The sequence below is a fragment of the Larus michahellis genome, chromosome 4 (genome assembly GCF_964199755.1).
Source record: "Larus michahellis chromosome 4, bLarMic1.1, whole genome shotgun sequence".
NCBI classification, from domain to species: Eukaryota; Metazoa; Chordata; class Aves; order Charadriiformes; family Laridae; genus Larus; species Larus michahellis.
In genome coordinates this window covers 6,987,343-7,011,958 of record NC_133899.1, presented here as the reverse complement: position 1 = coordinate 7,011,958, position 24,616 = coordinate 6,987,343, and the positions used below count along the sequence as shown (strand labels likewise).

At 38.5% G+C, this 24,616-nt stretch overlaps 1 protein-coding gene across 2 annotated transcripts in view; it reads left to right on the top strand.

The window, feature by feature from the left end:
- Window positions 1-24,616, top strand: part of WWOX (WW domain containing oxidoreductase) — a 531,298-nt gene that overhangs the window by 302,751 nt on the left and 203,931 nt on the right. The window contains exon 9 of one of the 2 annotated variants that reach the window (XM_074582862.1): window positions 1,325-2,585. The exons of the other annotated variant lie outside the window; for it this stretch is intronic. Within the exon in view, the coding sequence (XP_074438963.1) occupies window positions 1,325-1,375 (51 nt within the window). The 3' untranslated portion in view covers window positions 1,376-2,585. Of the gene's footprint in view, window positions 1-1,324; window positions 2,586-24,616 lie in introns of those variants that run through there. 2 annotated transcript variants of the gene reach the window in all.

Genomic DNA, 24,616 nt, shown 5'->3' with positions numbered 1-24,616 from the left:
TAATACAACTTTAAAATGTGTTTTTTAATGTAAACACTAAAAAGGCCTTGGAAGTAGAAGCGTACACACACTTACTTCTTAATCTGATGATCCCAGAGCTGTTACCCTGGGGGCACACTTCAGGGAGCAAAAATCAAGGGAAACCTCTGATTTGTTCTGCAACATGAACACGCTTGTTCCAGGCTTACAATTGCTTATGGTGAATAAAACTAGATGAAAGAGTGTGAGGAAGGAGTACGTGTCATGTGGTGATAGCACAAATACCTGTTCTCAGAACTGAGTGGTCGTACCTGTCCATTTAATTTAATCTGGAATTTCTTGCTGTGGCAAAATGCCCAGAGAAGACCTCAGAGGTACCGTAACCTGCTGTCAACTGGCAGAGTGAAAATTGTCTGCCAAATCCTGCCCCGGTTGGCAGTTTTGGTGGTAAAAAGAGGATTCTTCTCTGCCCTTCTGCAATACCAGCCATACGCAGCCCTCGGTGCTGCAGGACACAGGCTTCCTAACTGTGCAAGCACTTGTTTTCCTTAGTTAACTGACTTTTATGGTTCGTAAGGGAGAGATGAAACTGGCCAGTGATCTCCAAATATTTGCTGTCCACGTCTCCATCTTTGTCAATATATTTGAGCTGTATTTTTTGGCATTTCTGATAGTGAAGTTCTGTTTCTTCCCATGTGTTATTCCAAAAAGACCCTGAAGCCGTGTGTAGAAAATACATTCAAATAAAGATGGACAGTTATATTCTGGTGTCTGAACTGCAAATGCTGCTTGTAAGAGTTCAGAGATGTTAAATTAATTGTTCTTGTTTTCTGGCACTCTGGTGCTCTCCCTCAGCCCAGCCCAGCATGTGTGGTTACTTTAATAAAACATGATTGCAGCTTTTCAGCCTTTTGACTAACATGAAGTGTCGTATCCGCTTAACAGCCGACGCATCTTCAGTCTGAAAAATATATCATGCAGGGGGAATTGATTCGGATTTTAATGGGTCTTTTGCATCTCTGAGTTCTGTTCTCTTGTGATCTTATTTTACACTGCTTTATTTGGGTGGAATCTTCCCATGTAGTTCACTAATTTGATCACCTAGTTTCTCTTAATTAAGGCTTCTTAACTAATTTGATAGCTTATGAATTCTAAATCAGAAATGCCTAGGCAGACAGTCTTTTTGTTATCCTTATCAATAACACGATACTTAAGCTTTTGTGGCAATAACACGACGTGCAGAGTTTTTCATTCCCCTCTGTCTTCTGTTAGCGCTCCATATGGTAACATTTAAGTGTGTTTCTCAGGCAAAGACTGTTGTTGCTCACCAGACTGGTCCCTTCAGGTGCTGGTCTCCATCTGTGGATTAATTCACTTCCATCATCCTTACCACTGATACTGGAAACAGCTGTTGCCTTTCCCTTGGTGGCACGCAGGTCAGGAGATGACCTTAATGAATGAGCAAGCAAGAACGTCTATCTACCAGCCTGTCTGTCTGTCTGCCTTCGTTTTGCGAGAGCACCGTGGTACAAACTGACCAATTCTTCTACATGTCTTTTATCCTGAGAGAGGGCAGAGGGTTTTTTTCCGTTGTAATGCTTGTAGTACAAATAATAAATGACCACCACCAGTGGAAAGTTGATCATGTTTGTGAATATAAGCTAGTGCAGTTGTGATAACATTTATGTTCAAACTCTCTTCTTTAATTGTCATGTTTAAATTATTTTATTTTCTTCTGTGAACAGACATTATCCTAGTGTGACTGAAGTTATTTTGTAACTAGGAAAAAGTTTAAAACAATCTTAAGTGCGTGTCTTCACTTTAAAAATATTGTTGGATGGAATATATTCTTTCATTGCTGCCCTACAAATTCTAAGGTCAAATATTGAATTTATCACTCCCTTCTTACTTGGGAAAAACTGCTGTGAAATGGAAACTCTGACTGTTTAAGGATCTGATCCTTCTTGTGTTTTATAGCAAAAGAGGTTCGTTCGTAACCTGCTCTCCTTGCCACAAGGAAGCTGTGGTCGTGATTTCTTGACAAATGCTGCAATATTCAACAGGATGTCAGGATCTGAACTTAGTTTGTACTTGGGAAATGCTTGAGTATTCTTGCTCAGTAAAGTGATCTGAAACCATCTGACCTGAGAAAATGTCGCATTGACTATTTGTAGAGACGGGCTACGGTATTCTTAATAATTGTATGTATGAGGGGGTTGCTTATTTTTCTCTGTTTTCAGTGCATTTTAGTATAAATGTTCATTGGCAAGTAGTAAAACCAAAGGGTATTCACCATCCAAAGATACTCTCGTGTTGTCACTCTACTTCACTTCCACTTAATCTGGAGTAATTGTTCTAAAACCAGTCGGACTTCAGTGAGTTATTCAACAGCACAGAAGCTCGATGGAAGAAGTTTGAATGGAATAAGATCCAAAAACTGGATGCTAAAGTTGCACAAATTCAGCTTGGAAATGAGATGGAATTTTATAATTGGAAGGATACTAAATCTTGTAAAAAATGTATTTGTGGCTCGGTGTTACACTTTCCATTACTTGAACCTTTAAATTAAGATTAACATTTCTGTATGAACTGAAATAAAACCAGCTCCCATTAACAAACAAAATTCTGAATTTCATGTAGAAATTATTACCTGAAACTGTGATTGAATGATTGTAGATAATTACCCCTTCTGAAAAACAGATCCAACATTAATAAGCTTTTTGACATCTTAGATTCTTAAAACCAAAATTATACGCATTTAAGAGAGTAAAGATTTCTCTCTCTCCTCTTCGTCATTGCTGTCTCTTTTCTTTTCTGGATAGCCCAGGCAAACAGCACACATCACTGACTGCAGGTGTTTTTAAACAGGCTAATTGAAATTTAGATGCATTGAGATGTAGATTGTGATCCAGCAAAAAAGTAAATCCTAGTTCTTTGTTGATTCATGAGCTGCATTGTTTTGTTTTTTTTTTAACTTTAAAGGGGGACTGAGCTTACCTACCTGAGCTGTAGGTAAATAATGTAAGGGCAGAGAGCCGAGGGAGAGGGAGGATGTGAAAATAGAGCAGCAGAGCTGCTGCCTGGAGTGGAACTGAAAAAAATAAATCAAAAGATAAATTATGATTAAGGTACAACATTGTGTTATGTACTGATTCTGTAAGATTTATAACACAAATAACGTGATTTTTCTCATATTAAAGCAATGTGATCACTCGCTAGATTGTATGTACGATTAAAATAAGGGGGATATCCCTTTTGCAGCTCTGCACTGGTACTCGCACTGTAAGTTTATCTTTAAATTTATATAGATTTAGAGATATATGTTTAAATTTCTGTACCTCGTAGGGGTAAATAAATATATTAAAATAAGCTATGGGTTGTATAGTACAGTATAACAATGATAAATGATGTTGTGTGTAATTTTTCTACTATTAACATAAAGTAATATAAACTGAAGGACACTAGTCTATTGAGAGAGTTAGTAGCTAATGTTCCATATCAGATGTGGACAATGTCAGGACTGAATACAGATTAGGCAGTGTCCTTTTCTCCCCAGGGGAATTAAACTTTGAGACACCACTGGCTGCCAATGGTTTTACTGCATTTTGTTGGTGCCTGTGGTGCCTTTCTTGGTCTATTAATTCAGAAGCTGTAAATGACAATGTGAGCAAAAAAGCTTTTCCAGTGGGATGCATTTCATTTATGTATTCTTGTATCTACAATACCTTTTCAATTCGTTTTGTCACAATAACTGTTTAGAAAATTGGGTAGATTATCTGTGCTTTTGCATGAACCTTATCAGGATATTTCTTTTTTTTGTGGTTTTTTTTTTTTTTTTAGATTTTTTTTTTATGTCTTTATTCTTATTTGGAGGAGATGAAGTGATATGTTATGGAGACTTAGAATTAGCTGGGAAGTTTAAGTACTGAAATGGCTTTTCCCTACCCCCTCATTTTCATGCATTATTTTAAAAATACGGTATTGTATTATGGAACACCAGAGAAACTCCAGAAATATCCACACACCCTCAAGTACACACTATATTTAACTAGAAAATACCTGTTTTAAACATCATTAAAATTTAGTAAATTTTAGGAGTTCTCATCTATGTTCTTTAGTGACTGCATGTTTAAATGTGTTTCTAATCAATACTATGATGTGAAAACGAGATTTGGTTCTAAGGGTTTTCTAAGTGGAAACCATTTACCTTCTGAGAATATTCTCTGTAGCAGGCTAATACAGTAGGCTGTCAGCAGCTGGGGTGAAGGAGTAGAGGCCATGCAAAAACTTGCGCAGGTAAAAATAGGAATATTGGAAATATGTTTGTAAATAGATTTTGTGCAGCAAGAGCTGTACGGTAGTTAGATATCACATTTATTATCCAGAAAGCACAATGATGAGATCAGTAAAATCTGCACGCAAACTACATTTTCTTAATTTGAAATCTCACTACAACTAAACTTGTCTACACAGCATGTTTGTAAAAAATTGTCTTTTATAACGCCACATGTTTCATTTTGCTTAGAAAAAAAAGTGTGATCTTGTTACCATTTCACGGTTATCAAGGGAATACTATCTTAAGTATTTTTCATCCCGCCTCCCCAGATCCTAAATTCCTATGAAGCAGGAGCCCAGGTTTCTTCTATTGGCTGGCACATTGTTATTCTTCGTGTGGTCTTTAGTATGATACGTTTGTCATGGTTCATAAATTTTATTGTTGCACTAAAAACAGGGTTAGAATATCCTCAATGCAATTATAAAAATGTATTAAAACTGAGAAGGATAAAAATATGGTGCAAGATGAGCTTTTAATGATTGTATAAATGTTCACTGTTCCATGGAAAAAAAAAGGAGCTTTTCGACATAGGGATAATAGTGAAACGCAAGTGTAGGGCTAAATTTTTTGCTCCTAGAATGATGTGGGTTTTCAGTATAGAAACAGTGTTTTAATTTCTGCTTGCAAAGCTAGAGGTGTTAAGGCTTTGAGAAGAAGAAAAACTGGTGCTTCCCTTGGATTTGTAGTGATCTGAGGATATATCCCTTCTCACTGTTGGAAATGCTGGAAGTCATGTGGAATAATATGTTGCACTTTGCTTGTTCCTTAGTTTAGTGTAGATGGGAAATAAATGTTATTGTGAACTAGACTGCGCAGTCCAAATTAGCATCCTTGGGAAGGTACAGAAGCGGGCAGCTGCCGTTGGAATGACTTGCTGTTCTGTGCTTTATTTTCTCTGCTAAATGCTGTGCACAAGTATCTGAAGTCCTATTGACGACACTTAACGTGAGAGGAAGGAAAACTGAAAATAGTGCTGTGACAAGTTGAAATGCTTGGTCTGACCTGACTGTGACAATTTTGGAAGGTGTTTTATGTGATGATAGAATTGCAGAAGAGATCTATCCTCACTAATACATGGTGCAAGAGACTCTTCTATTATATGTGATGACATACACAACTCTGTAGTACATTATTCATTCCAGGCCCTTTTTGAAAAGGTCTTATGTCCTATATAAAGCAGGCTATTATGTGATGCATATGCAAAAGAGGATGGATGTGACATTCCTCTCAAACTATACAAACCCTTTTATCTGGCACTACCAAATACATATTACACATAATTTTTGCCAGTTAAAGAACTTAAATTTTAAATTCAAAGTACACCAAGTGTATGGTTTCTTAAAAGATGCTTGTTTGCAAATTTTAAGAGATTTAACGTGAATGTGTAGACTGATAAAATCTATTTGGAAAGATTTAGCAACATCGTAAAATATTTTTCCTTCAATTAAGTTTTAATTTCTCTTCTTATTGTGTTTTTGAGTACCTTTTGTCAACACTTCTCTATTCGCTGCTACATATTCTATCCACTTGTTCTCAGTGTAGCGCTGTCTCCACAGTGAATTCTGCTGCTGGTGATACAGCGTTCTCATTCATTTGCATTTAAACATCAATTACCGGAATATAATGCTTGTCAATAATACTGAATACAGAGGAGTTGAATATATTCCCAGTAAGTTATACTAAATCATGCGATTTTTCTACCCATGTATTACTGACTCCATACAATTCTTCCTCATGCTTTTGTGCAATATTGAATGACATGGCGCAAATTTTTCTTGTCCTCTTAATGTTGTTAATCTGTCTTCTTAAAAGACATTTCAGTCTCGCCCTGCCTCTGAGTATGGACAATACATTGTCTGGGAGTTCAAGAACTTCACTTTGCCTTTTTTTCTTTCTGAAAAGAACCAATAATAGGGCACATCGCTACAGTAAGCAAATGACAACCTTTATATTATACTTTACATGTGGGTACCTGGATAAATTGTGGATTGCTGAAAGGATGCTAGGGATCAGGGTTATCCACCTTACTCAGTGCGTCAACCTGCACCTCAGAGGAAACGGTTGTGTGTTGCGCTGAATTTGAAATTCTTTCTTTAAATGTATTGGAAAATAAAGTAATCGAAGAAGCTACACTTGAGAGCAAAAGTTATGCCATGGCCTCCGATTTCACCTGAATAGTTGTTAATCTCTTCTCTGATAAATTTCTTCCTCACAGACACGTCAGAGGCAAATCCAGAGTTTTGGTGGACTGTGCGAAAAAATGGAGATAAGGGACTGCAGACTGTGCATCTTTGGCACTGTCTGACAAAGAAACGTGTAAATATTTTTTCAATACATACATGACTACGATTTTTTTAATAGGTAAGAACTTTTTGGTAAAGGTAGTGAGCATGTTTTATGTCATGTCGTTAGGAGACTGGAACATTGTAATGCTGATGTTGGATCAGATGTTTATGTGATTTGGAGGCGTTTCTTTGTTGGCGTTAAACCAAATGACATCAAGCCAAACAAAGCCTTGCATTTTTTATTGCTTACTTTTCCTCAGTGCTATTCCCTGCACAAGTAGTGGTGCATGAAAAAGTAGCATAAAATATCGCAGAAGCATCGTTCCTTAAGGGTATGGAATTATAAGCAAAAAAGGAAGATATGTGAAGTGTGCGTATGTAGAATGTGGAGTATTTGTGATCAAATGAAAGGCTCGATCGGTGACAGGCTGAGGCAGCAGACTTTACAATGTGTGAAACTGTAAATGCATTTTCAGATCATCCCAAATAAGGACCAATAAATGATTGATACTTTGCCACCCCATCCACTGTTCTTCCCTGTTGCTTCTTGTAGGCATTCTCATCTGGGACTGGGCCTTCAGACAGTATTTTAAAATCTTACAGTCCTATTCTTCACCAGTCTACCCAAAAGGCTGACTTCCTTCATAACACGAACTCAACTACAGGCTTCCAGGGAAAAGAAAGAATTGTGGTTATAAATACAAAAGTTCTCTGTTGAGAACTCTTTCCTGGGTTTAGAAGCCTTAAAAAGTAGCTTTATTGCTTGTTTTTGAAATAATAGAGCTGCTAGACTAGTTTACATCTGTAATTTTCAATCCAAGATTCAGTGAAGATTAAGATACAGTATTCACAACCTGTAATGGCACTAGTAGGAAACAAAAAAAAAAAAAAAAAAGAAAATCCAATTAAAATGTGAATCAGAAAAGCTAAGAAGCATATAGCTTATGTAGAGGTTAATGAAGTATATTCAATTGTACACTTGAAGGAACAGAACTCGGAAAACTTCTTCGAGAGCCCTGCAGCAGCGGGTGAAGTCTGACAGGGTCACGGCCCTGGGCCGTAGGGCTGCAGAGGTGGAAGGTAACCCTTTAGGTACACTCTACAGAAACAGTCACTAAGGACTCACAAAATTATCATTGACTCCTTATCAGTGCGAAGCACCCTTTAACCCCTGGTTTCGTCGTGACTTTAAGGTATTTAGCAAAATATTAATCACTTTTCTGGAGCAGGACTTAAAACTTCCAGTCCTAAGTGGCTGCCAAATAAAGTTACTGCAACATTCCCTACTACCAATCTAGCTGCAGAGTTAATTGAGCTACATTACATTGATTTCTGTGCGGTTATCTGTGTTGTCAAGGTATTTACATACGTAATAACACATCTTTGTTAAAGGCTTAATGCAAAACTGACAGAATTTGCAGCCCCTCCTCTACGTATTTGCTCCCGAACGCGTTGCTCCCTCAATAATAAATTCCGAGGGCTGACAGTGTCTAAGTCTCCTGCTCCTTTGCCCTCAATTTCAGTGAGATGGGCCATTGAAAACTCATTACAAGCTGTTTAGACTCTGACTTTGACTTTTGCTCAGCAGTGAACAAAATTAACAGCTCTTGGAGGTAGCAAAAAAGGCACTGAGCCAAAAAAAAAAAAAAAAGGAAATGATGAGAAAAGACATTCAATATTATCTCTATTAGTCATGCAAACAAGCTTAAGTCCAAAGTACATGTGTTCTGCACATGGCTGGAATTGTGTAGCCTTTGCTGCTTTCATCCTTTCTCCCAGCTTTGAATACCGTGAAAAGAGGTTCACCTGCGTGGCAAATGTACACCCCAGAATTGGCTTGCATGGCGAGCAACAAGCCTCTGAGGGTAGCGGAATTGCTTCATAAATTTAACTATCACTTTCAAAATTCTGTTTTTTTTCTAATTTAGTGCTTGATAGTTTTTTATGTGATAATTTTAAAATGCTGTTTATAGCAAAAGTTACCTTGATAGGTAGATTCGTAAGGGGGAAAAAGTCTGTGTATATCTATCTATCTGAAGTGAATTGTCAATATTAAAATTGCTTTGAAAAACAAGTTATTAGTTTACACTCAAACCAACCATTTGGCTCTCTTCTGATGATGAAAATTAAATTCCTTTAGAATGTGAATGACAAGTGTTTATTATGTACGTTATGATGGCAATCCACTTATTTTTTATTTCTAAGCAAGTGACGGAGGATTTTTTTGGGTAGCAAGTGCAGACTCTGCTGATAAACTTTAGGTCTCCATCATTTAATTGTTAAACATTTGTGGCATGCTATTCTAATAGCTGTAGTGTTTCTTCCCAGTCCCATTTTGTTTTTTCTTTTTCTTTTTTGATGTTCTTTTGTGAGAAATTAGAAGAATAAGTTGCAGTAAAACCTTTGGGAAAGAAGTCCATCAAACAATTCCTGAACCAAAGTTCTCTGTAGCTGGTGCACTGCGGTTCCAAACTGACAGAGGGAAAGGCATTATATATGCTAGAAAATAGTGAAAATTAACGGGTACTTTATGTACCAAGTTAAGCTTCGCTCACATGCTACATTTGTTTTAAATGAAGTTGCTTTTTGGTCCCAATCTTCCAGGTTGTGTGACTGAAGTAAAACCTGGTCGAGCACCATTTTTCTGGGCAGTCAGAAAGCCAGCTGTTAGAGAGAGATTCGGAATTTGAAACTTTCCAAGTTTCCACTTTTGTTGTTGTGATCCTTAAACCACAGAACGTCTGACCTTCACATCAGATAAGGTTAAAAATAGATAAAATAATATTTTTTTCTACTTATCAGTCATTATTTTTAGTTCAGTATCCCACTGCTGTATCCAGTGATAACTGTGCATACTTGAATTCCAGCGTAATCACAACCGCAAGCATCCATCATGATTGTACTGCTGAATATTGTTTGGGGTGGTTTATTTTTTTTTGTTAAATAGTAGTGATTACTTCATCTTGTTGGCCTTCCAGAAATGTACTCCGCATACTTGATCTTACTTCAAAACTGCAGCCTTTTGTTCTGGAAAGTTCCTACTCTCACCTTTCGCATTAGACCTTACATGCATTAATGGCGCCAAGAAAAAGTTGTAATTGAAAAAATTAGATAAAGAAAGGGCTCCTGTGAAAGAGTTACTGTAAAGTGAAGTCTAAATATTTCAAATATTATTCCAGTTTTATACGGCAGTATTTGTGTCTACAGATATAGAGTGTGTGTTATATACATCTTTTTCATTAGTTTGCTTGCTTTTCTTTTTCCTGTGCGTCGCACGGTGCACGGACCTGGTGAAGGTCAGGCAGGAAACAGATTAGCAGCATCTTCTACCACAATGTCAAAATACTTAAAAGTGTTTACAGTGCCCACTGACACACAATGAATTTAAGACTGGCAGACTGAAGCAGAAATAAAACTATTCTTATTCTTCTAAACCAGAACAGGGGCCTCGGTGGTTTATGGTTGTTTTAAGGTCCATTAATCCTTGAATCATGAGGCCGTGTAAAAAATGACAGCTTTAACATTCAGTCCCTGGGTTTATTTAAAATGTTTTTACTTCAACACTGTTTCTAATTAATAACAGTGACTATATGACCTGATTTAAATGTATCAAATACATAGGGATGGGGATTCGCATTCCTTCGTAGGACATTTTATCATTTATGGTAGCTATGTGCAGCCTGAATTGAATGGTGCCAACTCTTCACAGGGAAGAGCTTACTCTAACAGAGAGAAAATCACATACCGCACTCTAATGTCTTTTTCCTATTTTTATCTATTTTTGGATTTATTTGGGCGTCTGGGTAGAGGGAATATGGCTGTGAAGCGAGATGACAGAGCAATTATAGAAGTGTGCATGTGTGTGTGCTCGTACAGCATATATTCATGCTCAAGTTTTCTACCAACATTTTCCTTTCAAATCCATTGGTGATCCCTGAAATGTTAAGTCCCTGGAAGAAAACATCTCAAAAAGCATTGTGTAAAATAATACATTGAAAACTAAATTGAATTGACTGATTTTACAGAACATGGCAGATGTGTTCTTGTAATGTAAACTGCAATCTGATAGGAATGCTTTTGATAAACCTTTAGCGAAGAGGCATGTTATAACATCAGGATATACATTACTAGAATCCTCTGGGCTTCTCTTTGACCCATGATCAGAATCAACAGAGCAGTCTGAATAAAAGGTTTAGGTTTATCTATTCATCATTATTTCTCAAAAATACCAGCTTATGTGATACATTGAAAGAGGAGACGTTTCCTGTGTCAGAGTGTCTCTCTCTACCAGTGTACTGAACAGATGTCCACAGGGGCAGACACGTAGTCTTAACCCCAAAATATTTTTTAAATAATCATTTGAAAGCTCTAAATTAAGCAGTGTTAAATTGGCAGGAACAGAACTAACATTTGGCACTAAATAGTTCATAGTTCAAATAAAAGATCTGGAGAAACCATTTGATAAAAAAAGGGGGGGGGGGAGAGAAAGAGGAAGCAAGCCACCCAACCTCAGCAGGCTTGCAGGCATCTTATTTCTCAGTGTAACTTTATTGTGATGTAGATTCCTTTGGTTGCAATAGGCTGCGTTAGGAGAGACAACTGATCTGAGACCCCAGCGAGGTTGGTCTACTTCCTAACAAATAGAGGACATGTGCACGCAGCCCAAATGAAAAACCTCTGCAATATAATGCTGTATGTTTGGGCACGGTAAGATTTTCTGTAAGGGTTGGACCTATTTGGAATCTTGAGCAGATTTGGGTTTCTAGATGCTTTCCAAATAATATGTGAATCTTGAGAGATACTGAAGGCACTTACTGTCCTCAGCAATGACTATTTATCTCCTTTCGGTTCATGCCAAGGCTGTTGTCTGCAATGTCCTTTCCCCCAGTATTTTTTTGCCTTGCCTCTTGCTCCTCTTGCCATTCAGTGTACCATATAGGAACCTCTTAGCTGGTTGGAAAACATAAAAAAACTTCTATGCCAATAGAATAATTTGATCACTTACAACTCTATTCTGAAAATGACAAAAAATACTGTTGGTGTTTTTTTTTTTTTTAATCCCCTTTTTTAGGGTCCAAAATAAACTATTCAGAACTCCTTACCCATGTCAGTTAACACCACCAATTACCAGAGGTATTGCTAAATTCCTCTTATCTGGTGACGTCCTTTAGCGTCTATATTTAGGCACGTGGAAAAACCCTCTTGAAAGAACAGCTCAGATTCGAAGGTGCCAAACAACAAATTTTTCAGTAAGGGTAGTTTCTCTGACATTACTGTCCTCTGGCATGGTATGACTGAATTCCGGACATTAGTTTCTATATAGTCCTTATATTCTTGTGTTTTCTATAAAAATATATTTCCTATAACTAAATTACTTAGTCACCCTTAGCCTTTACAAACTTGTTTGGTATTAAGATTTTAATTTTTGAGAAATGGCAATGAACAAAAAGCAAGAGCAAGTGGGTGTTTATTCTGTGAACGTTTATTCTGTGAACAAGTCGTCTTTGCCACTGGGATGCCACAAAGGTGGGAATTAAAGATTCTGTCTGTAAAAAAAACCTAGGGGGTGGAAAATACAAAAGCTACTGGTGCGTGTGTGTATGAGTGAGTCTTTATTTGATGAACTTAATGAAATTTCCATCTGGTATTTTGAACCTTTTTAATTAATGAAGTTTAGTTTTTCAGTGCAGTCTGTATAAAAGCTTGTTGAGGTACCCTAACTCTTGCTTGGGAAATCTAAAAAAATAAAGACATCAGTTAAAATGAATTGAAGACAAAGTTCAGAATAAGATCAGGCAGCTCGGGTAAGTCATGATGTGAACGGCTGAAATCCTTCTAGTGCTGAAATGACAGCCAGTGTTGTACATTACTGAAGAGGAAATAGGGTGCTGTGCAGAATTACGGTGCTGTGCAGAATTACGGTGCTGTGCTGTCTGTGGCACTCATTCTGCGCAAGTGCCTGCTTGCTGCAAGAGGGCCACTCTCCTGGATCCTTATTACTGTGTATGTGATCTCTTTCCACCATCGAGGATGGCATAACATCTGTATCATGTGGGCCTAAATGAGGCCATGGCACAGTTCTCATCAAACATTACATATATTGCAAGCTAAGGAAAGAAAAGCATGTGATATAATTGGCATTTTTCTGCAGAGCAACTGACAGTGCTTTACAACTTATTTTCAGCAAGTGGTATGCGGGTACTTTTGTTTCTGGGAAGTGACAGTGCCTCGTAAAGGAGGACAGTGTAAAGTAGATTAGCTTTTCTAGCAGGAGTAATGCCGTTATGACATTCTGTTGGACACTTTTCATAGTATGCAGGAAAACCTGAGTCCATTTTTTTGAAGATAAATTACAGCACAAGAACAAAAAAAGACAAGTACTCTGTCATCTTGGCATAATGCTCGGGATTTGTGACTATCCATGCGTACTGCCTATACCGTGCTGTACATTTACACGAAGAAGAAATATTACTGGTCTATACTGCTGCACCATGTTCAGAATACCAGAGTTAATGTAGTGTCCATTAAAGCATCTTTATTTTCAGTGGCGTTATAACTCTGATAAAAAGTCTTTGCAAGCTGTAATAGGATAGAAGATCAGTCCAGCAGAGAGTTATTTTGCAAAATCTTTAAAATGAAATGTCACCTTAAAAACAAAATCCCTTTTTTTTTTTTTTTGTTGTTGGTATAAAACATTTATACGAATGTTAGCATTCATGTATTGCTGACTCTTGCACACCGATACAAACTTTTTGTTAATTGTGGGAGGAAAATGGACCCAGAATGAGAAGGTGGTTTTTCTTCACAGACCTTGGCTGCATGACACATTTTTTTAGCTTTCCCCACGCTCATGATATTTACTTAGAAGCCTTACTTAGTGTATTGTGCTCCAGCCACTCAAAAGTTCTTGCAAGTATCATCATTTTAGACAGGGTTATCTTTATTCATTTTTTTATCTGTTCACTTTAAAGGGTTGTAGCTCATTCAGGAAAAGCGTTGTAGGCATGTGAGCATTCACGCTCAGGAAACTGCTGCAGCCTCTTTGCTGTTGAAACATGGGGTCAATTGACTGACGTCAAATGCTCTGGCTCTGCTGATTTCACCAAGACCTCACAATCTCGCAGTGATATTGGACTTGGACTGTGATTGGAATGGAACAGGGGGGATTTTTTTTTTTTTTGTCCCTGATTTCTTCAGCTTTGCTGTAAAACCTCTGTACAAGACTGCTGCTAGTTTATGTTAGGATAATTTCCCCTGAGGCTTAAGTCAACAGCAGACTGTTTAGCTTTTCCCATTCCCAGGGCTTCCATTCCTTCCTGTTTTGCCCTTTTTCCCTTGACTTTTAAGAAGGAGACACTCCTCCTGCTTTTGTCCCATTTTTCACCTCCAGGAGGTGGTAATTCTATTGCTCAAATGGATTCCTGCTGGTTGCCAACACAACCATGTAATTCTGAGGGGAGAAAAATGCCTTATCTGCAGTTTTGATTTAAAGCAATTTCTTGAAAACATAATAAAGTTTCTCACCAATGGCATTAAAGTTAATAATCCTTAATGTTGAAAAGTGGTGGTTAAAAGAAATGAACGAGCACTTGAAGGTTGCACTCTTTTATTTTAGCAGATAGGGACTCGCTGTGGGTTAGATTATAGCCGTGCCTAGCGCTGGCACGGAGGCGGCGAACGGAGAGGAGAGTTTCTGGGCCAGTCGTGGTACCCTGCAGAATTGCGTCCCGTACGCTTGGGTGAAGGCAAGGTGGTGCCTGGGAAACTCCCTTCAGGACTTTTGGTCCCAGAAGGAGATAGCGCTAAGAACGAGAGGAAGAAAAGAAATCCGGCTTCTCTCTCGCCCTGCATTAATCAGCAGCGCAAAGCACAGAGAGCTGCAACTTCCCCGAAGTGCAGAAGCTTTCCGAACTCCTCCCAGCACAACCGGACACTTCTGGGCTTTGCTTAATTACTGTTTCCATCTTATTTTTTCCTCTGCCTTTCGCATGAAAGAGCCTATGACCTAGATTCAGTCACTAGAAAGTACCTTCCTCTTTGTCCTTGACTAAGGAGGGGTAGTTTCTTCCTCCGTATTCTTTATGCCAGAGAGTCTTAATTTAAAATCTGTATTTTCTTTAGCTTTTATTATTGTCCCTAATGTATTTTCTTAAAAGTGCAAGTGCGACTGGCTTCTTTTACTTTATAAGTTTCTGTTATATATACACATATACTTCAAATTCCTGTTTAAATATCTTCTTTCTAAGCTATGTGAACTTAGGTCCTATAAGCTCACACTTTTTAGTCCATGAATTAGCTTCTCTGCTTTTCTTAATACCTTTTCAAGTGCTATATTAATATCATTTTATAAGGTGGTGACACAATATTCTGGCTGGGCTTTGCTAGAGAATTAAATAATCCTGGTCTACCTTCACTGAACATGCATTCTTACTCTAGGCAACTGTGGGTGGAAGCGTGTAAAAAAAGAGAAGGCATGTGCCGGCTATTGCTGTTTCTCCCTGTCGCTTCATCTTTTTTTTTTTTTTTTTTTTTTAACAATGAGTTTACTATTATCCTAAGGTCCTTTTTTAATTTCTTCCACTCTAAATCAATCAGATTTATCTGATATTGGTTAACTTCAAACCAATGTGTAGTGCTTTACGTGTGTCAACATTAATTTCACGTGTTGTGTGTCAGCCAAGTTAGGGAGGAGGCCCAAACCCTAGCTGTTGTGTTTGGGTTTGGTTGTGTTTTGTTGTTGCTTTATAATTTTTTGCCCTTTTTTTTTTTTTTTTTTGCCGCCTCCACGTTTCACTCTCCCCGCTACTTGTGCCACGTCAGCAAGCACAGCTAGTTTACAGTTGCTTTTTTTGACTAGGTCATTTGTCTAGATTAGATGCTGCAGAGATCTGAAGTTTCCTTTGGGGAACAGCACTTGCTAGGACCCCAAAAGCACTGCTTATTTGATGTATGTGCGGGTGGGTGCGTGCGTGCGTCCTAAAGCGTACAGCCCTGCTTTGGAGCCCCTGAACCCAAAATCCTGTGTTAGCTGAATGCCAAGCCGCTGCTGGGCCTGCTGTTATCACCCATACAAGAAGCTTTGGGCTTAGCGCTCACAGTTTAAAAGGATTGCTTGATATGTTCGGTCAAGGCAAAAATACTTATTTTTGGGGAAGAAAATCAGTGCTGTATTTAAAGGCTACGCATTTGAACTAATAACCTTGAACACTGCAACACTGTGAGCTGCCACTAATCTGAAGGATGGGTCTGAAGTCGCAGGCTCCTTTGGGAGTATGTCTGCAGGTGTGTGTATAGCACTGGATGCACGCCTTCATGGGGAAGTATATCCACACAAACCATTTCCCAGCAAATTTATAGAGAGACAAAGCTCCGTCACTTGAGACTTTAACTAAAAGTATTCTGATATTCTGAGAAAATGATGTCTTCGTTTGTGAAGCTGTTGTTTTTGGCAACAACCTCCCAAAACAGTTGGTCAGGCTGAGCTGGCTGGGCTCTTGTATCTCCTAAATTCTTGCCAGTTGCTGTCTACCAGATTACTACTGCATTAATTCTTATGCAGGCTGTCTGTTAGGAGAACAGAGATTATTCTAGATGTTATGCATTAAGGTTTAAGTTGACAGATTTAACAGCTATTTATCTCTAGGGAAAGTGGTCTTTCTAACTTTTTGAGTTAGCAAATGCTCCCTGCTGATATCCATTGCTCTCTTACATGTGTGCCAGACCCCCTGGAAGTAATTAGCAGCAGGATAAATACCTGGAAGATTATAAGGTTTACATTTTATTAAACATTTTTGAATTTCAATACCTTCCTCGTCATGAAAGCCCTTCCGATAGTAAGCATACATCCTCTAATAATGACACAAATCATATTACTCTCAGCCATTTATCAGCATTCATACCATTTTGCCCCTGCAAAATTATTCTGTGATTTATTTTTAAAAGTAATAATCTGAAGGATGCAGCAGTACTTAACACAGCAGAGATAAGATGAGGCAAAATTAGTGAACAATTAATGTAAAAGGCTTTATTTAGGTCTTCACTTGAATTTTTATAAAAAGAGTATTTATTTGTTGTAATCTGCTTTGCATAAAGTGCAGCTAATTAATCTGTAACTCAGTCTTCCAAGTGACACTGCTGTTGAAGAAGCAGATGGTCTAGTTTCTTCAGACTGAGATTTACCACGTTGGTCATCACAAACTCTTTTTAAAAAGAAACAGGCATTTACGTGAATTTACCAGGACCCACCCACATCATTCTTTCGGGTTTCTCTACGGGTTCTCCTTAGATTGCCAAATTGTCTGGCAGGTCCCAGTTTCCCTGCCGGTTGTGGTGACTGTATTAGCGCCAGCTGTGCTTCTCTGCAGATGTTTCCATGGGCAGTTACAAGTTAGGGTGACTGGCTTGCTAGTTGCAGGAAGGGAGCAGAGTTTTTCTGTAGCACAGAGTCATATAAGAAATAGAGCAAAGCAAACTGTGAAAAAATTCTAATTTGTGTTTATATCATAATAGTGTACACAAAGCTGTGAGAATCCCCACAGACTGCACCGAGAGTTTCCAAATTGTCTTGGGAAAAGAAAAGCAGCCTTTACCTCTCAGGAGGAATTTTTTTTCATATCCTATCCTCCTTTTCTCAATAGAGAACACCAAATGCGATGCCACATACAGTCTTGTAGGATACAACTATATGATATATATCATACAACTGTATACCATACAACTGATATACCTCCTCCTGGAATCTCTTCTGTCTCTGTGTAGTTTAAACAGTGCTTCCAAGGGCTGCTTTCTGGGATGGATAGAGTTCTTCTCAGGCAATGAGTGTTGATTCTGTTTAACAAGTTCTTAATTTAATTTAATTTTATATTACATTATTTTATTTGTTTTTCTTGTTACTTATAAAGAAATTTCTGTGAAAATGAAGCCACACATTCTTCTCTTGGACATTTGTCTTCTCCTGCCTGAAATGTAGCTCAGAGTTTATTAAACAAGCCAGAAAATCGCATGCTATCTCAAGAATGTGACTATTTGCTATTCTCCCTGAGATACGCCATATGCTTAGTTACGTTGTCTTAGTAGAGGAGAGGTCTGTTGTTAATGACTGCATTAATGTTATCATATAATTTTTATTGGGTGATTCTCTTATCAGACGGTATGAATGTATGTTATGTTTGGTCAGTGCGTAATATTCTTGGTGGGGGGGAGGAAAATCTACAGTCCTTTCGGAAAATAATGCGTTGTTTCTAATTGAGAAGTCAGTGTTCTGGTGGTACTGATGGCATGCGAAACACAAAACATGCCATCGTTTTCTAGGGGTTCGTAACAACAGCTTGAGTTCTGCGTCTGCTTAATTTTCACAGTTGCAATGTATTAGACCAATACAGAAATCATGAGACCGTCTAGTTAAATGCAATATCAAAATGACTGTTTTCAAAACAGTTTTGGTCCTCAAACACAAACCCACTTATAATGTATTTGCTTGCTACTAACCACCAGGAAGATGCTGAAGCGCACATTTTAATAGGAGAGCTTAATATTGACATAACATTGAAGTCTGGTCTTTTCTCATGCAAATCCTGAATGTATATACATAAATATATACATATATACAATATTTTGTATAGGCAAATACATATTTAATACAAGTGTGTTTCGCCTTAAAGTGTACAAAGATTGCCGTCTCTCTATAAAGTGTTTTTTCCGCTGGTTTGCTTTAACTGTGCCGTTTCGGTACGTCGCGTGCTTGAGTCAGTGCTTATTTGAGTCAGAGAAAAGGCTTCTTTTCAGCGACATTTGGGGGCAGATCTGTGGCAGGGATAAGAAAGTAGAAAATGAGATCTTACAAAGAACATCATTAACGTTGCCATTTTCAAAATAACAGCCGAAAAGTGGGTGCAAAACTGGGAGTTTTAGAACGCTTTTCGCCTTGAAGATCTTCCTGGGTTTGGTTTGTGTCTTATATGCAGCATGAAAATATATAGGTAGTTAAAAATAGAAAAGAAGAAAAATCTGTCTTTGATTAAAAACTGGACTTTTCTCTGCTGTGTGGAATGTGTTAATATTGGCAACAGTTGTAAGCCTGTTTTAGTAAAACCGTTATGAACTACTGTGTGGAATAGGATACCCCATTATGTCACTGATAAAAGTGAAACAATTGAATATGACCCAAGGGTGGATTATTGCCACCAAGCAATGTAACAGAATGTGCATTACAGTTAGCGTAATTGCAGAGCTAACTGATTTCCTTTCCTTTAAATTAAAATTGCAGTATGAAACTACATTATCTAATTTTGCTTACCAAGACATTTAGGAACTGTTTGCAAAGTAGAGCAGACTTGAAGTAATGTGAAGAAATGGAGAAATAAAAAAAACCCCTTCTTGCATAAATTATTTTCTACGAGCAACTAAAAGTTCTGGCCTGAAGAATTCTGGCAAAGTAGAACAAACTCTGCACAGAAGGCAAATAAACATTCATTGTCCCACAGTCCAAACACAGTTATATGAAACTGCAGAAGTCAAATTGGTTACGATTTATTCAACATCTAAGGAAACTAAGGAAGCAAAGAAATGATGTAAAAATGGGTTCTTTAGGTTCTTCGCTTTTGTTTGAGATAATTCCGTCTCTGTCTGGATAGAGGAAAACTCAAGGCACGACAGATTCAAAGCCTTGTACTCTATGCAGAAAGTCTGCTATTGAGATATTAAAAGCCAAGACTTGTTAATTAATCTGATTGCTTCATTATTTTTTTTCTCATGAGTTTATAATCTCTATCCCCTTCTAGCGTGTTATGCTTCCCCAAAAATGTTTGTATATTTTAAAAGCCAGTATCATCTTAAAATACCAACTACCCCCAAACTGAAAAGCTACCAGAATATTTTGGCTCTTTTTTCCAAGTTGGGAAACGCATAAGACACAAAACAAAATAGATACAGAACTTGGCTGAACTTTACTTGAATTTTGCCAATGAAAGGTTGCAAAATACAGCCAACTTGGCTATTAAAAAGAGCCCTTGAGCCAGCACTAATTATGTCAACAAGTAGTTCGTGCTCAGTCCTCGCCCAGTCCTGCTCTTTTCTAGGATGGGAGGATGAATGTCATGTATGCGGGGAGCCGAGCAGCTGCTCCGTTTACCGGTACTCCATTTACGGGTGTGCTAACCTTGCAACAACCTAGTGACATCATCATTTTTCACCTTATTCCTTTCTCATGGGGTATGTCTTCACAATAAGCCTGAGGTGAAAAGGTTTCCTCGGCAGGCAGACAGCCTGCATGAGAAATGTGCTGAGGAGTCAAAGAAAATTTTAACCTGCCCTACCTAGCCATAGTCACTTTTTGCACCTAGGAGCAAAGTGATAAATGTTTTTGGTGTTTGGTTTTTTTTTTCCTTCAAAACCAGGGAGGGGTGTAAGGGAGAAGGCAAGGAAAAAGAAAAAGTAGGATATGCTACGTATGATACTGTGCTAAATGGATCTGCACACCTGGCTTTCTTTTCCCCTCAGGTAAGCAAGCAGCATGCCCGACCCCTTACATCTTGATTATGGTGTCCATACAAGGGGATGCTCTTTGTTTGAAGAATCTGTGCAGTATTTCTGCGTTAAACAGACCTGTCTTATACTCACCTTGGCGACACTCGGGAGCTGAGGTTCCGGCTGTGCTTTTTTAGTATTTTTACTCCACGTGTATTGTGTCCTAATTGTTTAGAAAACATTTTCATGCAGAACTAATAAGTCATTGTAATTTTGTGAAGATTCCGTCTCGCTCCAGCATAATGCCTGATTTTTCGTAGGTGATTTCAGTTTCCCTAATGCGCGTTGCATTCTATTCTCTCGTGTCCTAGACTAAAGTCAGGCGTAACTAAGGCTCACCAGGCTCCACAGCTGCTCATCCGCAAAATGCTTGGCTTAAGAACAGTCATTTTAAAATATGATATAATATTAACTTTGAGGGCAGTGTAGACATAGCTATATCATTTCTATAGCTACTTTTATTTACAAAATAAGTAAAGATGTGATCCAAGAGTTTATATAGTGTTTTTCCATAGCAAACTCAGGGATGACATGCAGGTGGCAAAGCAGTGAAGGATGAACTCTTCATCTAGCACTGTTCTGCAGTGGCGAAGTCCTGCCAGACCTCCTCAGCTGAACCCAGTTTGCTGGTGGAAGGCATTTGTGCCCGTCCTATGAACATGGGAGCCATCTCTTTGATGGGAAGAGTTGCCTTATCGTGTGCCTGCCTGCCTGCCTTGCCTTCTCCCTAGAGAAGCGCTCTGGCACGATGGGAACGAGCACCCAAATGTCACCCAAGACTTCAGCAATCATGACTGACGTGCTTATCCTGCTCCCAGAGCGGTGAAATGATTCACGTGGAATCTCAGCACCACCATTTCCCAACACAAGCAAGAGCTGATGTAATAAGCAGGGTAATTTAAATGTGAAAAAAGCAGATGAATGGAAAAGATTTAGGATTGGTCTATTGGGATGAATCTTCAGGAGATGTGAGGGGGCCAGAGAGCAGGTGACATGAAGGGACGCTGCCCGGTCCTGGCACACAGCTCTGCACTTCAGCTGTCTCTGTGTTTCTGTCATTTGGAAAGTTCTGTGGATGTGGTGATATGCATAAAGTGTGTGTATATGTACCTGCATAATGTGTCTGTACAGCCTGCGCTGTAAAACGTACCAAAGATCCAGCTGAAGAAAGATCTTCAACACCGTATAATTTGTTATGCACCGTACAGTAGACTTTTCAGATATTTTAATTTTCGTGTTAAGATTTTAGATGTAAAACCATCGTGATTGAACAAACAGGCTTTTAGCTAATTTAAGTTTAAATAAAAGTGAACATTTCAAACTGTATGGTGGGAATAGCTCATAAATGAAGCATTTTTCCCCGTAGGGATATAATCAGAATGCAGAAAAATCCCTGTAGGAAAGACATTCATAAATTAGAAAAAGTCTTGCTAAACAGAAGCATCATAGTGCCAGATATTAAGCTGGAGGTATGCTAAAAGAACCCTGGCCTTGTTTGTAATGTTGTGAATAAATCTGTTAAAAATAATTGAATTTATATTTAACTTGAAAAACAGGGTAAAATCTTTTATTCCGCACTTATAAGTTTGAATACACTTTCAGTTGCTCTTAGTTATCTCAAATTAAATCTTAAATTGAGCTTGTGGTTCTGTGAATTAATACTCTGGCCTTTCAGCTCTTTTGCTGAGGTCATTCAAATCTAATGGTAGAAATGGTCACAGGGTCAAGTCTTGGTATGTAGAGTATAGAAATGGTTTAATGATGCCAGCAGATGTTTGCATTCTGCATGTTGGAGTTGTAATGTACTGGTGGGCTCTGTGAAGGCACTCGATTATCACGTTATTATATCTTCATTCTATCTGAATTGTGAGGTGGGGAATAAGAAAGCAGTAAAATAAGGTGAAGGTTCTGCCTTAAACCAACAAAAATAAGCAAAATCAGAGTTAATTTTCTACCCGCGTCCTTCTTAACTGTCCCTATTGTGCTTAGTCATTGTCAGGGTCCTGGGAGGTTGCATAAACTTAAATAAATAGGCTGCAGTTGGCTAGAAAAATTGAGACACGTAAGAATGACTTTGAAATGCTTTGGGTTTACCCATTATATCAGAACTTACTACGTTTACAGACTTTATATCTAGTTCTCTCTTAACATCGTAATTCTATAAAAGGTTGAAAATCTATGTGAGTAGGAAAATATTAATAACCAAGGAGCCAATAAAGAATTGTACAGTGCCAGGCAGGTTCTGTCATATGGACTCAATGCTGTTAATATAAATAAGTGCAGATTTTGTATAAAAATGTTATGAGAACAGGACATGTATTACACAGTAGCCAGTTTTAATCATTTGTTGATTATAAAGATATTAAAAAGCAAGTAAACATACAGAATTGCAAGCTGCACTGGAAAGCAAAAGCTTTTAAATACAGAATTGCATTTTTAATGCTTTTTTATTCTTTTTTGTTTAAATTTGACCTCTATTCCACCTCCTTCTGAAACACGTTGTTCCAAAAGGGCTTGTGTTTTTCCACTCCGAATCACAACACAGCCAACACCGCTAAAGAGAAGGGATCCCAGGACGGCTACATTCACATAGATTATTTTTAATGGCATTTTGCAAAATCGTCTTCTTAGGCTAAAAATCATATATGAATTTTCATCCTTTCGTTTGTGGCAATTTTAAAAATAATTTTATAGTACTTTTAAAAGCAAATAAATGAAACATGACTAAATGCTGACAAGCCTTTTGTTTAGCCGCTCTGCGTAACACCAGAGCGGGATATTTACTGCTGCCGTGAGTTTTGTCATCTTTCCTAGTTCATCACTGCCACCTTTCTCCTTGGTCCACACGGATAATTACAGCCAGCTCTGATGATTGTTATTAAGGATACAGCGGTAGCAGCTCTTCACAAATGTACTATGATTTGAAGCTGCTGCATCGTAAGTTTATCCTGTAATAACGTGTTTAGAGGACTTGAAGGGGATGAATCTGTGACACTGCGTAGCTGTAAATTGCAATAAAGTCTGAAGCCAGCCAGGGCTCAACATCGTGTCATGTGGGACGCGCCGTCTGTATGACATATATTTCAAAGGCTACTTCCAAACTATACTTTCTTTCTCAAAAGGTCTGCACACATCAGTGTTACCCGTGCTTGCTGTAGAGGGCAAAGCGTGTCTGCTGGCTGTTTGCTGTGTTTGGAGCTAACAGAGCGTAGTAAAGGGGAATGAGCCGCCGTCCTCTGGGTCTTCCATCACTATCATAGCAGATAAATAAATAACCTAAATTCTGATTCCAAAGCCAAAAGCTACCTTCACGTTCACCTCTGCAGTCTTGTTGAAAACAATGTATGAACTAGCAGAGAGCCCTGTGTTGACTTTTAATTCCCCGGTGCATTTGCTGTGCTGCCGGTTGTGCTTGTGCAAGTGTCCGTGGAACGGGAGGGGAAGAGGGAGCATCTTTTTCCCTCTGAAAGTCATTGACAAAACCTGCACGAGAAGTAGTACAGTGAAAGTATTAAAAGATCGCTCGGAAAGAAACTGCACTCGAGCCTGCCGTACTGTTATGCCGCACGTTAGTGTAGAAGGCTGTGGTGAAGTGTGATAAATTTGGTTCTTCTCCACTGTATTATCACTTTGTTGCTTAAGTGGCCTTGTGAAAAAAGGCGACAGCAGTACATAAGGGGCAGTACGATTTAAGTCCATCAACAGCACGCTTTTTTCTAATGTGAAATCTTGTTACTATTTGTCAGCCAGGATATGTCTTTTGACAATCAGGAGGTATTATGCAGGTGGATGAAATAATTCTGATGTGTTTGGTTTGGTTTTTTTTCCCAGTGCATGCTGATTAATCCTGGGTTCATATATCACACCAAATTGGAAAACGTGTGATGAATGTGTTTAGAAAGGTTTAAAGGTTTTATTTGCTGTAACATCAGTGCCCTTGAAGGCTGTAGACAGACTAGATCCAGGAGTGGGAATACAACCATCTCTTCTGCTCAAATGCCCCCTCCCTCGCTGCCTTCCTTCCTCCTGGGGGGGGTCTGAACCCCATCCAGCACTGCAGGCGGAGCTGGGAGCGTGGGATGGAGTTTACACTAACCCACAAGACTGAAGTGAATGGGAGAATTTTCTATTGCAAACTTTTCCGTTGATAGAGTGGGGGGTGGCCCCCTGTGATGGTGGGAAAAGGCAGGGAGGGAGTGATGAGCAACTGGAGGACGTGCGTTGTTCATGAGAAGCAGCGGGTGGTAACCTTAGTCTTTATGCAGGTAGAACTGTCCACCTGTGGCCTCCGTAGGCAGATCTTCAGACCCTGTAGATACGATTCAAGTGATGTGCAAGTAAGCCTAAAGTTCCAAAGTAATAACAAGTAGCAATTAAATTCACATCCATTTCACCTGTGGACTTAGTTGTCAAGGTTTTTTGATGTCTTTGTGCAGGGAAATGCGTTGGTGCCCATAGATTTTTTAGCATTATGTCATTATCATAAAATTGT